General features: G+C 37.0%; 1 protein-coding gene across 1 annotated transcript; it reads right to left on the bottom strand.

Annotated features, from left to right (window-relative positions):
- Positions 1–2,088: 2,088 nt before the first annotated feature.
- Positions 2,089–14,873, bottom strand: prpf3 (PRP3 pre-mRNA processing factor 3 homolog (yeast)). The gene is made up of 18 exons (XM_079625769.1): positions 14,787–14,873; positions 14,289–14,562; positions 13,134–13,279; positions 9,873–10,003; positions 9,524–9,679; positions 9,125–9,208; positions 7,413–7,675; positions 7,139–7,257; positions 6,851–7,038; positions 6,566–6,732; positions 6,285–6,367; positions 6,003–6,146; positions 5,422–5,521; positions 4,908–5,021; positions 3,669–3,787; positions 3,474–3,551; positions 3,296–3,357; positions 2,089–2,964 (listed from the first exon to the last, which is right to left on the bottom strand). The coding sequence occupies exons 3-18, from the start codon at positions 13,276–13,278 to the stop codon at positions 2,815–2,817; spliced, it is 2,103 nt and encodes a 700-aa protein (XP_079481895.1). The 5' UTR covers position 13,279; positions 14,289–14,562; positions 14,787–14,873; the 3' UTR covers positions 2,089–2,814.
- Between the last annotated feature and the right edge of the window lie 1,643 nt (positions 14,874–16,516).

Below are 16,516 nucleotides of genomic sequence, written 5' to 3'. Positions count from 1 at the left end.
TAGCAAATTGTTATAATAAGCTGAATCTGACCTACAATCTTTGAACAGATTTTTAATTGATTAAACAACTCTGTTTTTAGCATAACAGACCAACTCTTATACCAAATAGAGATGCAATATTGCAGTATACTCATCACAGACCTAAAGAACAACAGAAGAAAGTAAATGATCTGCTTTATTCTTTTACAGTGAGTATCAATATGATATTTCCACGATAACATACCATCACTCCTAAATATTTGTGTTTTAACCAGTCAGATTTTTTCATTCTGAATAAAAACAGGCATTAGTATCAGATGTAGACCCAAATATAATCTCCTCGCTTTTACCCGTATTAATGACAAGAGCATTGTTCACACACCACTCTATCAATTTAGTCACACTCTGATGATGAAGCCCAGGACTGTCCAAGTCATTCAACACAGATATTAAAACAGTGTCATAAACATCACTTTGTAAATAGAACTCAATGCAATTACCATTAAAGCATCAACGCTGTCTTAATTGTAGCTCATTGTCATTTGCAACAGACTTCACCATGTTTGGCCATTCCCAGAATGGCAGTCTCTAGTGGGGACACTGTGTGCTGGAGCGCTAGTCCGTGAGTGTATATACGTTTAGGTTATCTACACAAATACACTAGTCAATGCAAGAATTCAGGAAGTGCTTTAGTTATTACGTGATTATTACTGGGTCCAAAAGACACACACCAAGGGTCAGTGTGAGTGGTTTAATAAAACTTTGCTTAACAGTCAAGATCTCTCTCACATACTAAGAAACAGAGGCAACTAGGCTACCTGCTTCAGGTCTTATTATGTCCATAGGGATGCTTCTCATGGGCCTAGCTCCTTATTGGGGGAGAAAGGGATAACAATTGGCAGATTGTTCTTTGGATAGTTTCATGTATCAATAAACATTTCTGCACTTCCACCAATGTAGAACTAGCAGCTACAACTGCCACTGCAACGAAAGCCATGGAAGCATTACCAGTAATGACGAGCCTGGTCCCAATGTGTGTCTGCCTTTAAAAATGGTTGAAATGGTATGAGACGGGCATAAGCCCTGAAGACATTTATCCCCGGTTTCAGACAAGGTTTAAGACTAGTCCAATGCTAAAATGCATGTTTGAGCCGTTTTAACTGAAAGCAACTTGCACAGACCTAAAAATGTCAGTGTCATTGTTTTGGGAGGATTTGAGTCATGAACTTCAGACATTGCTGTTTACAAGTACAAAACATGACATATCAGCTAAAATCTTTCATTTAAATGTTATATTTGTCCTGTAACCCGCACTGAATAAATCTTAGAATAAACAGTTTGATTTCAGGGTCTTGTCAGCTAGCAGGGTTCTGCAGAACAAAATCTCCCACAGTGTTTCCAACTCCAGTGTTTTACAGCCGCGCTGCATCCTGCTGATCCACAACTCCACAAAGCTGCATTCTGAATTGAATACGAAAATATGATTTGTCTGTTGTGGGACTGGATTAGCCACACCAGTACACAATTTGATTGTTTCCTTGTGACACACGCATTTCAGGTTTTGGACTTCAGCTGTGTTCCACTTACATTATTTTAAGGTCTTCCCACACTAACTTCTGTGGACTCTAATGTACATATTTGCTTTGAGCAAGAGCCCACTACTGGTGGAAAAATATTTGTTTTTAAATAGAAAACCCCTGAGCTTATTTATTATTTACAAATGTTCCTTATGAATTTGTTGTACACACCATTCAACAGGAAAATGCTTGGTCTGTTGGGGAATACCGGTAATACAATGATAAAATAATAATACAATTAACCAGCTGTGTAAAACAAAAAGTGATCTTAATGTAGCTACAAGCATCATGCCATTAAATAACCAAGTGGAACACAGTCTTGACGAAAGAATGCATGGTCCAAATATTGTACCACCACTGCATCTTTGGGAGCATATAAGTATTTATTTAGTCTAGCAACTGGAGATCAAGTTTTGGCACTAGAAATAGCCGAGGTGGTATTCTTTAATAAAGTCAATGTCTTTTAAACTAGTTGAAATGATGTTAGAATATCTTAAAATTAAGTAAAACTTTCTCAAAAAAACAAACAAACTTTTTCTTTTTTTGCCCGAGCTTTAATGATCAGCATTTGGTTGGTTGCACTTTTTGCATTTGATTTCTTGACATGAAATGGGGGGATAAGAGTTTGAAAAATAAATGTGCCATGAACGTAAGCAGCCATGTGTTCTGTCACTTTCTATTGGACATTTGAATAGGTGAACTAAAATAAAAATCCTTCTCCATTCTTCAGCCATACTAAAAGCAACACTTTTGTGTTATAGTGAAACCAACACTCTTGTATCTGCTCTCAAAAATGTCTGTCCAATCAGTAACAAACTACACAGTAACAATGAACTTATTTCAGGAGTGAGGCTTACTTACTGAAACGTCTGCATCAAAATGGTGAGACCACATAATGCATCACTCAAACCAGATCACACAAGATCAAAGACTGCACAGCCTACACTATAAAACTGTTACAAGAGATACAAAACCAGTGTCCACCCTTGTTTAAGCTGCCACCACTATTAGGTTTTGCAGCTGTTCACATAAGGGTTGACATCCTAGCTCATTTCTTAAGCCTTGCATTGTTTCACACCTATATTGCAGGTATGCAAAAGACAATCATCCTCTTACACACTCAAACTATATTTACATATACATCTTTATCTCTGCCACAGTCTATTCCACCTCTCTCTCAAAAAATAAAAAATAAAATAAAAATGTGTGTAAAGTCCACGTGTCCTCTGTTGTTCTTCTTCGGAGTTCAGTCTATATCTCAGTCGTCAGTTGTCTCCAGAACACTCTGACTCAAAGCCAAGTCCCAGTAGTGTTCGGTGCCATGCTTCTTAAAATGTTCCCTAGCCATGTTTTCCGTTGGACACTGCTTAAACTTAACCTCCCCGTAGCTACGTTCCTTGGCTGTACCCTGAGGAATAACATTGATATATTTAAGTACACAAAGGATTAATAAGAAAAAGGAAAGAAAAACTTCATATTTGCTTTGAATTACTTCATATCTCATGATGTCTACAGCAGTAAAAACCATGAAATGGTCAATAACATTATTGATCATTATTTTGCCATTTACTGGGTCCAAAAACAATCTATATTGCATGAAGCGTTATATAAATAAAGGTAATTTGACTTGAATGAAACGGCAAAAATAGATTTCTATTACAAATGGTGAGTAATGAAAGTAATGCATCAATTTCGGTAAATGTTCAATTTAATTACATATGAAAAGGGTATGCATTTACCTCCCAAACCAAGGTGCATTTATTATTCTTCCTGGAACCCTCATCATCTGAATCTTGAGGTTCTAAAAAGAAAAAAAAGAAAAAGCATGGAAGGTCAAAGGTCAGCTCCAATTCACAGCTCATAAAAAGGCTGATCATAAATGTTTAGTCTTCTTCAGTCACTCCTATTTCCCCTTACCATCTCTCTTGGAATTCAGCTCCTCCCATTTAATCCTACTCAACATCAGTCTTTTAAACTTCTTCTGTGACTTGGGTCCTAAAGGGAGGAAGATCAATTAAAGATACATAATGATATCTTTAAAAAATGTATACAAAAAAAAAAGAAAACATTTGAAGATAATCATCTATAGATTCCCATATCACATTCACCAACCTCCCTCCACTACTACGATGTTGAGGTCTCTGTGCAGTACTACAGTGCCAGTAAGGTACAGTTGGTTTGCATTGGCCTCCACCTTAAACTTCTTGGCTGGGTTATACAGATTTCGGATTCTGCAGGCAAAGCACATAAACCACTTGAGTAAACAACAGGATATAAACTGGCCACGCTATATGTATGTTGTTGTGTGCAAGCAGCAAGAACAATGCAATTAAAAGTTGACTTAAAGCTGAAATCAAGAGAGCAAATAAAAAATAAAAAATCTGTATTAAATGTGACGAAAAAGAAAAAATTTGGATTGATATAATAAGCCTTAGTCAGATACAATCATATTTAATTTTATTTTAACAAAAACAAGGGGAGATCACCGACGAGCTAAAGCTACGGCTTGGTATCGTTCAAGAAATCAGAGGAATTTCAACCGGTTGCTGAACGAATGTTTTTTTGAGAGAGAGATGAAGTTAATCAGTAACAACTTTGATAATATTCAGTCAGCTGTTCAGAAAGTAAAGCAGGATTCAGCACAAGATGGTGAGACTAGAAGATAAAAGTCGTCAATGCAACATTCGTCTCTTCGGCCTTAGAGAAGGGGAAGAGGGCAGCAACTCTGTTGGCTTCAAGCAAACACAGCTATCCCAGTGGATTCCTTCCCTTAAAAACAGATCCGTAGAGCTAGAAAGGGTGCATCACATCTACACTAGTGACGACTGTTTGCCTATCCCTCATTTTTGTTAAATACTGTTAAATTCAATATGGCATCTAACCTAACTAATGTTTTTAAATGGCAGACTGGACAGTAAAGTAAAAGTAACCAACTAGTGTCCTGCTTAACTACTATCCAGGGTACATCACAAAGTTGGTTGAGACTAGAGAATACCAAGAGTGGGAAATCTATCCAGTTGGAATCTAGTGGCTACTTTGAATAAGCTAAATTACAAAATAGTTTAAAATATTTTCATATTTTTTGGCCATTGACTAATTCTCATACAGTTGTATCATTTAAAAAAATGTTATGACTACTATTATTCTGAATTGTGGGCTTCTCTATTGGCTGGTGTTCGCTCTAACACTGGAGTTGGAAACACTGTGGGAGATGTTGTTCTCTAAAGCAGAACCCTGCAAGCTGACAAGACCTGAAATCAAACTGTTTAATCTACGATTTATTCAGTGCGTGTTACAGGACAAATATAACATCTGAATGCAAGATTTTAGCCGATTAGTCATGTTTTGTACCTGTAAACAGCAATGTGAACCCCATGACTCAAATCCTCCTTAAGTTTCTTCACCTTCTTCTCTTTCCTTTGTTCTGTCGTGAGTTTGCGTGCTGCATTTGCCTCCTCGTGCGCCCTAAGCATACACAATAAAACATCACTCTATGCAAATCAATCATGAAAGAACAAAAACCTGTATGTCACAGAGTATAAATTTCATTTTTTAAATCATCTAAAACATTTTATAACTTATTTCCCAAAGCAAAGCATGCAAAATGCGCACACATTTGCAAACATGCCGGGTGAGAGAAATGCTCAAGTTTGTTTGTATAGTGCATTTAATTTGTTTGTTGTATACTTTCATTCCTGTTCTGAATACACTTACATTTAAAGTATTTGTTGTGGAGTGAGGGAAGCTAAAATACATGTTTATAATGATTGTAAATGTGCCATTTCGACCAGGTGGGGCTTCTTTTCGGGCAAATACGGTACTATTGGCTTTGATACCAATCCTTTGTGCTTGTGAAACCACTCACTTCTGCCTCTTGGCCATTTGTGCTCTAACATGAGCCTCCACTTTAGTGGGGTCCTGCACAGCTTCCGTCCCCAAAACCCTCATCAGATTAGAGATCCGCACTGCAGACAAACATAGACACATGAAGATTGCATACACAGAGAAAAGTACAGAGTTGTAATCTAGTGGCTACTTTGTAGAAGCTGAAATATACAGGGTTCATACACATTTTTACCATTTTACTCCGACTGTGCCAGATAAAGGGAACACAGCGTCACGAATATGGGGGGAATTCCCTTAGGTGACTCTTATAGGAGGGATGTTTTCATTTTAATGATGAGTAAGGGTATTAAGCTGCGATCATGAATGGTTGTGGGGTGAAAGTACTGATCCAATTTACTGATTCTCAACTGTTTTGTGTTTACTTAAGAAATAACCAACATTTGTATGTTTTTCATGACTGTACAAACCCTGAATATAAACCCAAGTGTTTATGAGTTATGATGTGAAAAACCTTTAATTGAAAAGTAGGTGTGCCCAAACCTTTGGCTGGTTGTTTCACATATTAAATCATTAAACATTTAAACCTGGCTGGTGATGTACCTTTGGGTTCAGGTGGAGGCATAAGACCCAATCGGACCTTTTCCTGCACCTCTTTCTGGCCTTCTCTACGTGTTTGTCTCCTCAATTTCTTTTGTTCTTTCTTAGTCAAATACACACCCAGAGTCACTGGCTTATCTGTATCCACTGAGAAAGAGAAGCAAAAAAAAGAAAGACAGAAATAGAAACACAAAAGGTTAGACCAAATTTGGATCAATGGGTCTTTTCAAATTCAACCAGTTTGTGTCTGCAGAAGGTTTTGATGTTTAATGCATGCATAAATACCTGGAGGGGCCATCTGAATAGGGTGTTCAAGTAGATTGGTGACTCCGTGCATTTCCACATCATCTAAATTTGTACAAGCAGATCTGAGAAAAAGAACAGAACTTTCACTTACATTATTAATTATCAAAAGGAACTGCATGACTGCCAGATTATATGGAAAAGACAGCCTTAATTCTTCACAATGTCAATATGACTTTGGAACAGCACAATTTGTGTTTCCCGAACCTGTCTTGTATATTGTATAATTGTCTGTAGCAGATTTGAAAGCTATTGACTCTTACAAATCTATGTGGGAAGGCAAGATGTAGGAGTCCCACCACTCGATACGAGGAACCTCTCCCTCTCCCATCTCTTTCTTGGGGGCAATAAGAGCAAGTTTAGTGGAAGCCTGTATGCCTGTCTTCTTGGCAGCCTGAGCAATCTCCATCTGTAGCTTCTCCAGCTGAGCCTGAGGACAGGAGATAATATTATTTCTCAGCCATTATTGAGCAAAGTTTTTTTTTTAAAGTCAAAATTTTAATATATGATTTTTTTTGTCAAAAATATAGAGGGATGCTGTTGCCCACCTTGGTGCGAATGCGCTGGGCGATCTTCTCAAAGCGCCCCTGTTCATGGAACCTAAAGCCTTTCTTGGCTCTCTGTGCAGGAGTAAGGGCCACTCGTGAGTCGAAGTAAGACGTGGATTCCAGGTCATCGCTGGGTTTTTCCTTTAACTGCTGCCGAAACTGTTCCCTCTTCACCGCTCTGATGTTTGCTAGAGACAGAGGGGGGAAAATAAAACAGAACATTAGGAAAAATATATTTCAAAACAACAAAATGTGAGAGATTCATATTTCTGTAGCAGTGTGTGGTACCTTTTAGAGTGGGCATACGATGTGTGAGCTCAACTTCTTTCCCACTGGCATCAACAGTTCGTCCGAGCTCATCCAAAATGAGGGGAGTTGGCTTTGTAATCTCACGAGGCTCCACTTTACTATAAGCAAATATGAGAAAACTTTTAAGCGAATAATGAAAACACATTGCAATTTAATAAAAATGTTCCTATGAAACATGAAACCTGTTCCCAATATTTATGATGTACTTTATGATGTACAAAAAAAGTAATTTCTACACGTTTACAACACTCACGGTGGTGCAATGCCCATGGCGTGCAGGTTGGCCAGGGCTACCAGGTTATGTGGCCCTGTGTTGCCCAAAGCGCCCAGAATTCCAGGTTTCATGGCGAGTGTGGATTGGATCTTGGCCTGCAGCTCAGCTGCCTTGCGGGCTTTCTCTATAGCGTCATTCATGAAGTTAGCAGCCTGAGAGGGAGCGATGGACTGGGTGGCACCCCCCGCTGGGAGGCTGGAACGTGTAGCACTAGAGTCCGTCTGAGATTGAACCATTCTGGGCTATAGGTGAAAGAACACAATTTGGTATCCATTTTTAAAGCTTAGATGACAAAGAATGACGGACAATTAGGGACAAAAAAAAAGAACATAAGAGATAACAACATTGCTACTCTGTACCAGTTATAACATGACATTTAATATAAACAATGGAGTTTAGGGCTACACTTGATTGTTTTGATTGATTACTTTGTCAATAGGCCCTATGCACAGCTTCACTACTTCCTGAACTTAAGCAGGGACCTTTGTTTCCTGTCTGCCAGGATTGGCCAAACTGATTAATCCAGGTGTGTCTGACCAACAACAATAATCAGACACACCTGGATTAATCAGTTTGGCCAATCCTGGCAAACAGGAAACAAAGGTCCCTGCTTAAGGTCAGGAAGTAGTGAAGCTGTGCATAGGGCCTATTGTCTTCAATAAATCGATTAGCAGGATGAAAAAAACAACAACAGTTATTAAAAATGTATAATTACTTATTTTAAAGCAGAAGTTAAAATCACTCAAATTAAACAAAAGTAACACACTCATTGGAACATAGTAATTATATGTATACCCCTATACCGTACTTCTAAATCATTTGCAAACTATTAGTAAATATTCAGGGTCGTCTTATATTCGGGTATATACGGTACTTATTTAATAGGATTTTTGCTTCTTCCAGTCATGCGTATGTGGACGAACTCAGCACTGTTTTATCATATTACGTAGATACATTTTGAGGGTGATGAAAGTTGTTATAATGCTACTCTGAGTTCGCTCGGCGGCTACTATACGAGACACTTGTTGCACACTGCAGTGAGCTAGATCGATATTAGGTACGGTAAAACATGGTACTCGCAGTAAATCAAGAAAACGAGATTTAAAAAAAAAGACTAACTGTGTTGAGCTGTATAACAATGATTAGGTTTTTGTCGATGAATGTATACACAGTTGCTCACCTGTCTAATAAAACAATATATTAAAGTGTCTTTGGTGTTTCAATGGTTTCTACAAAATAAATGTAGGGAAGTGCAGGTATGATGGTCCGTGTCCTGGATAAAATTGCTTATTATCTGGATTTAAACATTCTTAGAAACATTTGGGATAATAAAAGTACACAAATCAAAAAAAATATATAAAATTGTTCTAGTGGTTTTTCGATATTTTAATCCAAAAAACGTACATAGTGTGCCTTTAAAGTAAAGACTACAGTTTATAAACTATGAATTAACTGAACTAATAGTTTACAAATGATTTATAAGCGCTTTGTTACTGTACACACTTATTACAGGTAACATTTTAAACCTACATTTAACTTTATTTAATATTTTATTGCGCATATATTATGTTGTGAAAATCAAAATGACCTGAAATTAATTCATCAACAATCATAAATTAAATAGAGTTCTTTTGAACACACAGGCAGTACAGGGCTGTTACTGTAAACAGGTGTTTGGTATTGTTTATTACCTGTGAAGGGACAGGAGCCACAATGCTTAGCTGTTTCTTTCTCTCCTCAATCTGCCGTGTGGCTGCTTCCATCATTTGCTTAATCTGAAAATAGAATATCACGGGTAGTATTTACGCTTGACACAGGCAGTCCATCAAAAAATATTAAATTATGAGCAATTATGTAGTGTCCTCTACTATAAAAAAGAAGCTGTGAACGTTCATACTTGTGCAGCACTAAGCAATATCTGTTTTACCCACAAGTACTTACAAGTCATTAAATGTTCTAAATATTGTAGTGATCACACTTAATCCCATTACTCATTTCATTAAATCGTCAACATTTTATTGAAGTGATCCTGTATGTGCTCCATCAGATACCTCTGTCTAGTGTATTCTTTTACTGATGGTGTGTGTTACCTGCATCTTGGTAAGCATGCCAGGACTCTCTGTAGGGGGTCCAGGTATAACAGCTGGTTCCTCCACCTCCTCAAAGCGAGGAACTCTCTTCTTCTTTACCCCTGTATCCACACTGTGTCCATCCTTCATTCCTTCCACCTCATCTCCAAACACTTCCTAAACAAAGGACAGAGAGGAAAAATAAAACAGATGAAAAAAAAGACAGTCAGAGAAAGTTTACTTAACCATAACTTTTACCTTATATTAAAGTCAGTTTCATAAAACAGTGACTCAATTGATTCAGAACAGACTTAATTTCCTTAATAAATGTTCCTTCTTGCTTAGATATTGGAGGCACAGAAAACTATACCTTAAGCTCTCTTTTGCGGTTCTTCTCTCCAGCTCCTTTATTGCCACGGGTGTTTTTGCTTTCCTCAAGAGCTTCAAACAGACGCTCAACAAAGCTGCTTGCTGAATCATCAAGAAACGGCCTTAGCTGGTCTAAAAGAGGAGAGATATTGATCTTCATTAATGAAGAGTCTCATGGAATTATCACTGCCTTGCCACAGTATATCAGCCGCCGCATAATACAGTTCTAAAATCCGCTAAAATGAAAAGTAATTCTTCATAAACCAGTGCTGCCATTGACACTGGACGTGACAAAGCAACCGCTACAAATCCATTTGTTCTTTGTGTAAGAAGCGTGAGCACTTGAAGTACTTCAGAAATAGAACAGGGCATCCGTTTAATGTCGGGAATTTGTCGTGTCGCGCTGCATCCAGTGTAGACACAGCATCACTGATTATAATGGGTTCTGTTTGCTTTTGTCGCATCGCACCGCTCACGTCTGGTGTAGATGAGATAGGCAATGACATGTCAAGCCAATCAATGAACAGCAATCATGTTTCCTCTCTAATCACATATTTATTACAAAAAAAATACTAGCTTGTTTCCACACATGCCAAACTTAAGGCCCATTCACACCAAGAACTAGCAGATGATATTGTTCCGTTTATTCAAAGCAGAATGGATTCTGATTGGCTGTCAGTGTTTTAAACGTTCAAGCTGGAAAAAATCTTTCTAAAGTAATGCCAACGATATTGTTTCTCTGTGCTGTTATAGTAGTGATATAGAATGATTTTTATAACAAGGCGTATATTTTTATCGTAATAGTTAACGTGCTTGGTGTGAACAGACCTTAAATGTTCTAGATTTTACAGAATATGCTGGATTTAATCACAACTGTTGATAAATATTTAAAAGGAGTTCAAATAAAAGTAATCTATGATACACTTGTAACTAACTACTAATGATTTTAATACTGATTTTGGGCAAGTTACTCATGTTCAATATTCACCAAACCTTTTTTAGTCCCCAGAACAAAACATTCTCCAATCTGTACAAGTTTAAAAAGCAAAGTAATGAAACATTTTAAAACGGCAAATTAAGGATCTCTTTATTAGTCAGTGCATAAATCTCTTTAAATTGCAACAAATTTTTAAGCTCATTGAGAACTTAAAAATTGAAGCTGAGTGAGATCATGTTTTTATGGCAAAAATTAAGCAGAATTCTCATCCAAATCTATTTTCCGTGTTTACCCATGCACCTATAACATCAATCATCATGACATGAATACAGTTTTGGGCGATATGCTCCATTTTCATATCGTCCTATCGTCAGCCTGTGAGATCGGCGATACACGATATTATCGTGAGGGGGCGGGGCTTATTTGATTATTAACTTGCTTTTTTACTTATTAATTTGCTTGTTTTATTACTTCGTTTTATATATGAGAATCTTTTTCTATTTTGCTGGTAAAGGTGGAGTGTTTATTAATAGGCTAAATCAGGTTATTTCTCGGTATAATGAGATAAAAAAAAAGATCAAATCATTTTTGTATCTGACTCCGAGTATTTCAAAATGTCAGCGGGAAATTTACGGGCACACATCCTCTCATGCCGTTACAGATGCAGCATTCTGACTGTAGGCTATTTCTGCATGAGATTAGAACACGTTTTTAATAATTTCTTGGATCAGGAAAGATCGGAGTTTGGGATTATGTCCTCCTACAGTGCTCTCTCTGTCTGGATGCACTTCACATATGCGCTCTTCAATAAGCGCAACGAACGCGGGTTAATGTGTTTTAAATGCCAGGAGAAATCAGAGTTAAGGGCAAACAGAGTCGATCGGTTTATACTAAAACTTCTGACTTGACTCCGATAAAGGAAAACAGTTAATGCGTTTATATGACCACATGGATTGTCAGTTTATTCAGCATAATCAGGTTAAGTATGTGCTTGTAAACGCGCTCATTCGCTGGCATCTGTCAACGCCACATTCTCCTCTCAGAGACGACGATGGATATAACGGTATAGCAACTATCTTAATTTACTGCCTTAATATTTCTCTTGTGGACCTACATTAATGACAGTGAAAAAATTAGAAGAATATTTATTGTTAAACAAGTGTTTAAAGAGTTGTGCTGTGTTCGTGATCTAAAGACATGGCCGCCGGCTATTTTAGTGATATTATTATTAATATTTTATAATTGTATTGTTTTTAGTGTTATTAATGTCATTAAATGTTTTGTTAACTAACAAATGTGTAACCATAATGTGCTATGGAAACAATAGGCCTACTGACGAACAACAATGCCGTTTTCATCTTGGATCTGTATAAGAATGATGCGTCCGTTAAAACAAGCACTTGTGACAATTTGTGAATGGATCGCCTTGCAATTCAATTTTAATGTGGATGTAGTTTTTTGTATGTCTGTTTTAAAAATAAATAAATCTTGGAGTCATACTCACGCGTGATGGTGATGTCGCAAGTGTTAGGCTATGAGGTGATGTCGTTAAATTTAGGCAAGGCAAATTAATTGTAGTTCCTAATATTAATTTAATAACAATACTATTTTTATTATAATAATAAAAATAATTTAATACATTAATAAGAAAACGAGCCCATTATCGTATTGATATCGTCAAAGGCATCTGCCATCGGCAATATCACTGACTATCGTCGATACACGATACTATCGTCTATCGGCACAACCCTACATGAATATATAAAAGGAACTTTCTGAATTGCTAGACTCCATCTTTTTGTGTGTGTAATAAGCCTCACCATTCATTTGCAAGCTTCAAGCAATCAGGCTTAATTACATGTTCACAATGAATGATAAGATACCATAGAGATCTTATTTTTTTAAATCATTGTAGCTATAAGGAGGCTGAACTTAAGCCTGGCGTACACAGTGCGAGTAAGAGTTTAGACACTCGGGGGCTTGTTGTCAGCCTTTACACGATACGAGTCAGGTTAACCTGATAATCGTGTCAAAGCAGTTTGTATATGGCATGGCTGTGGCTGTACATTGCAAGCCAGTGGCAAACTTGCGAGCTCCTACGACAGCAAAACTCACACTGTGTACGCCCAGCATTAGATTTGCTGCAGAAGTAAAAACTGTCTTCAGGACGGAAGAAACATTTCCAATTTGCGTGACAGACTGTTTCTTCCATCTCCGCAGGCATTCACTCCAACAGTAGAACTGTAATTTCATTGTAATATGATATAGCAGGTAAAGATATAACTTATATCAGTACCTGATATACATATAAGGCTAACATCTTACCTGTGGTTTTTCTCTTGTCCAGGCCTTTTCCCACACAGTGTAATGCTGCTGTGACCACAGTGGGTTCAGAAAAACCAAGGACCTTCTTTACAGTGCGTTCCACCCATGGCCTCAGCTCATCAACCTCACGCTTGGGAAGAGACATACTGGAGGAAAATTTAACAGACAAACAAACAAAATGTAATACTAATGTTAATGTCACAGACCACTTTCAGTTTAACAACTTTGTTATATTTTACATTAATAGATAAGTCTAATCGTTTAGGCTATTTATAATGGTTCTCAATTATTTAAAGGGATAGTTCACTTTAAAATTAAAAATCTGTCATCATTTACTCACCCTCAAGTTGTTTCAAACCTTTATTAATTTATTTCTTCTGCTGAACACAAAGAAAGATATTTTGAAGAATGTCAGTAACCAAACAGTAGTCTGTACCCATTGACTTCCATAGTATTTTTTTTTCCTACTATGGAAGTCAATGGGTACAGACTACTGTTTGGTTACTGACATTCTTCAAAATATTTTACTTTGAATTTTAAAGTGAACTATCCTTTTAACTTACTGTATTAAATCACAGTCTGCTTATTAGCCCCTCCTTGGAGTGTTTTCAGTCCACAAATCAATACATTTCAATAAATTACTAAAACCACTAAAATAAATGGTCACCAAATTACTACAGTATAAAAATGTTTTGTATTTGGTGTTTGATTTAGTATCAATTTATAAATATCTGTGATTCCAACTTATGCACGCAATACAGATTTTTTCTTTTGTATAATTCTAAGAGCAACAACGAAGACGACACATTAAAGAAAATACATTACTTATTAAAATCAGTGAAACGAATATTCAATGTTTGATTGCGCAATATTTAGTTCAATCGTGTTGTGTTACTTAAGAGTTCACTAAAGTGGCTCTAAACTTATCGGAATGTTATCAAAGTACCAAATGCATTGCAAAAAAATATCATACTGTCCGGTTATTGACAGCACTCAAAAGTACCAAGTTGCCGCCATTATATTACAGTAAAAACTATAATTGTAGCAAGGATAATTTAATGTCGGTAGTTATAAGTTAGTTATCATGGTAATGTTTTAAAGAGGGGTGGTCTCGGTAGCAAACGAAACGAACCGAGCCTTAACACAAACACTTACCTCTAACTTTATTCAGCTGTTATACAGCGACCTGGAAAAGTTTCCTCGTTATCTAAAATGCTCGTCTTTTCTTCCTCCACACCAAATCACTAAAATAAAAATAATCCGCTAGTTGTGTAAATAAGGGGGAAAAATAACTGAAATGTTTCTAGACTTCTCTGCTCCCACAGTGTTCGCAGAACGTTTTCCAATGGTGAAACGGAAACGGAAGTTGCTGGTGAACGTTTCCTCCGGAAAGACATTGACGCCGGGCACACTGCTGACATCTGTCGACCTGGAGCGGAACATTTCGTTGTTGTTCAACATAACCTTGTTGAAATTAAGTACCCTACTGATGATACTCATATCATTAAACGTTATTAACCCTTTTAATGGCCAAACACATGAAAAAGGGAACATTTCTTTGATGACAATTTAGTTTTTGTTCACCAAAGAGTGAAAAGACTTTCTTAAGGACACAAATACACTTGCTAACATGTGTATTTAAATGTTACTAACCTAACCATAGATTCTCCGAAAATACTAGACCTGTCCTGCAGAGTTTAGCTCTCCAACCCCAATTAAACACACCTGAATCAATATGATATCACCCATCCATTCTTCAACCTGCTTAAATTTACACTAAATAAATGGGTAAATTAATAATCACCAATTCACTATTGCTGCCGGGATGTCTCCAATGTTTGGACCTTAGCCTATTGCTCAGTGGTACTCAATGATCCACCTTGTCACCCAAATAACGGTATGTTATCAAAATTAAATATTTGGATTTGATCTGTTCAACAAACCCTCTGAAATATTTTACATTATAAAATATAATTATCTTTAATAGCCTCTCATGAAAATGAGGCTACATTTTATGATTGATTTGTTCGCAAAATATACCACGCTATAGTGTATTTTTGAAAATCGCAGTGCAGTGATTATTTCTGCTTAGCACCTGATTGACCTCTTCAGGTTGAGTGCAGTAAAAACTATTTTAACAGGATATGCTCTAACAAATGGTTAAGAGGTTTTTGGTTCATGTCTGTTATTTTGATACTTAGGCTATTGTTCACACGGTCAGTCCAAATCCAATCATTTGTGTATCCGATTGAAATCTGATCTAAAATTATTGACGTCCACACTGTGTATTGCAAATGTTCAGATCAGATTTAATTTGTGTGTCCGTGCAGCTCCTTCGTTTTCTGGAATATCTGCATTGGTTGCTATGGCAATCACATTGTGTTAGTATGTAGGCTATAAGCCAAAAACAACAACAACAACAACAACTGCAACATAGAGGGGTTTGCGATAGAGATGTCTTATTTATAACATGACATTGTGCTGCTGCCGCCACGCTGGACTACTGCGTCTTATGAGGCAGCGGCAGAAACAGAAGCCCTATTCGGACGGGATTAGTTTCACAAGGGTAGATGGATGTAATTTTACCACAGGACTTCTGTAATGTTAATGGCCAAATCTAACGGGATAAGTAATCTCAGTAAAACTAGCAGAGTGGGAGCGGTAAATCGAATTACGCATCTCTCTGTCATCATGTGCGTATTATGTTGATTCCTGATATCACGTACGCAAACACATAATCTATATAACTCATTGCCTATAACAGTTAGGTCCGATGGAATGATTTATTAATAGTCAGCTGCAAATATGGCTTGACCCCAAAAAAATTCTAACAAAAGGTTTTTCAGTGGTTTACAGTTGTATCAGATGTACTTAAAAAAACGTACTAAAAGTTTACCAAAGTTTGACTCCAAGAAAGGCCCCATTTTCAAAATGGCGGCTGTCAGGTCCTTAAAATGACCATTACTCCTTTGTATTCCTCCAGGAATAATGTGCTAGATACATGTTTGGGCCATGTAATATTAATATAAAATATAAATAAGTGATTACAAGTACAATTATATATTAAAGCAATTGGTTACAAGCATATTTATGCAAAAATAAAGTACAACTTCCCTTAAGTAATTGCATATTTCTCCTTTCTCATATCGTTTTGTGTTGGTGGTTTCTGTGGTTCATAACCATTCCAATAAAGAATAAATTAATTAGAACGGTGTGATACTGTAAAATTAGTCAAAGCAGGGCTGCCACGTGAAGACGTGCTGATTGTCTGAACCCATATAGAATCACACCAATTCATTGGCCTCCTCAGCGGCGCTACTTGAGAGCGGAATGACGTGGACAAAACTTTGGGGACATAACCAGGTCTAGGCCGTAGAAACACC

The sequence above is a fragment of the Phoxinus phoxinus genome, assembly GCF_949152265.1.
Source record: "Phoxinus phoxinus genome assembly, chromosome: 10".
NCBI classification, from domain to species: Eukaryota; Metazoa; Chordata; class Actinopteri; order Cypriniformes; family Leuciscidae; genus Phoxinus; species Phoxinus phoxinus.
This window is presented reverse-complemented; position numbering and strand designations above follow the sequence as displayed.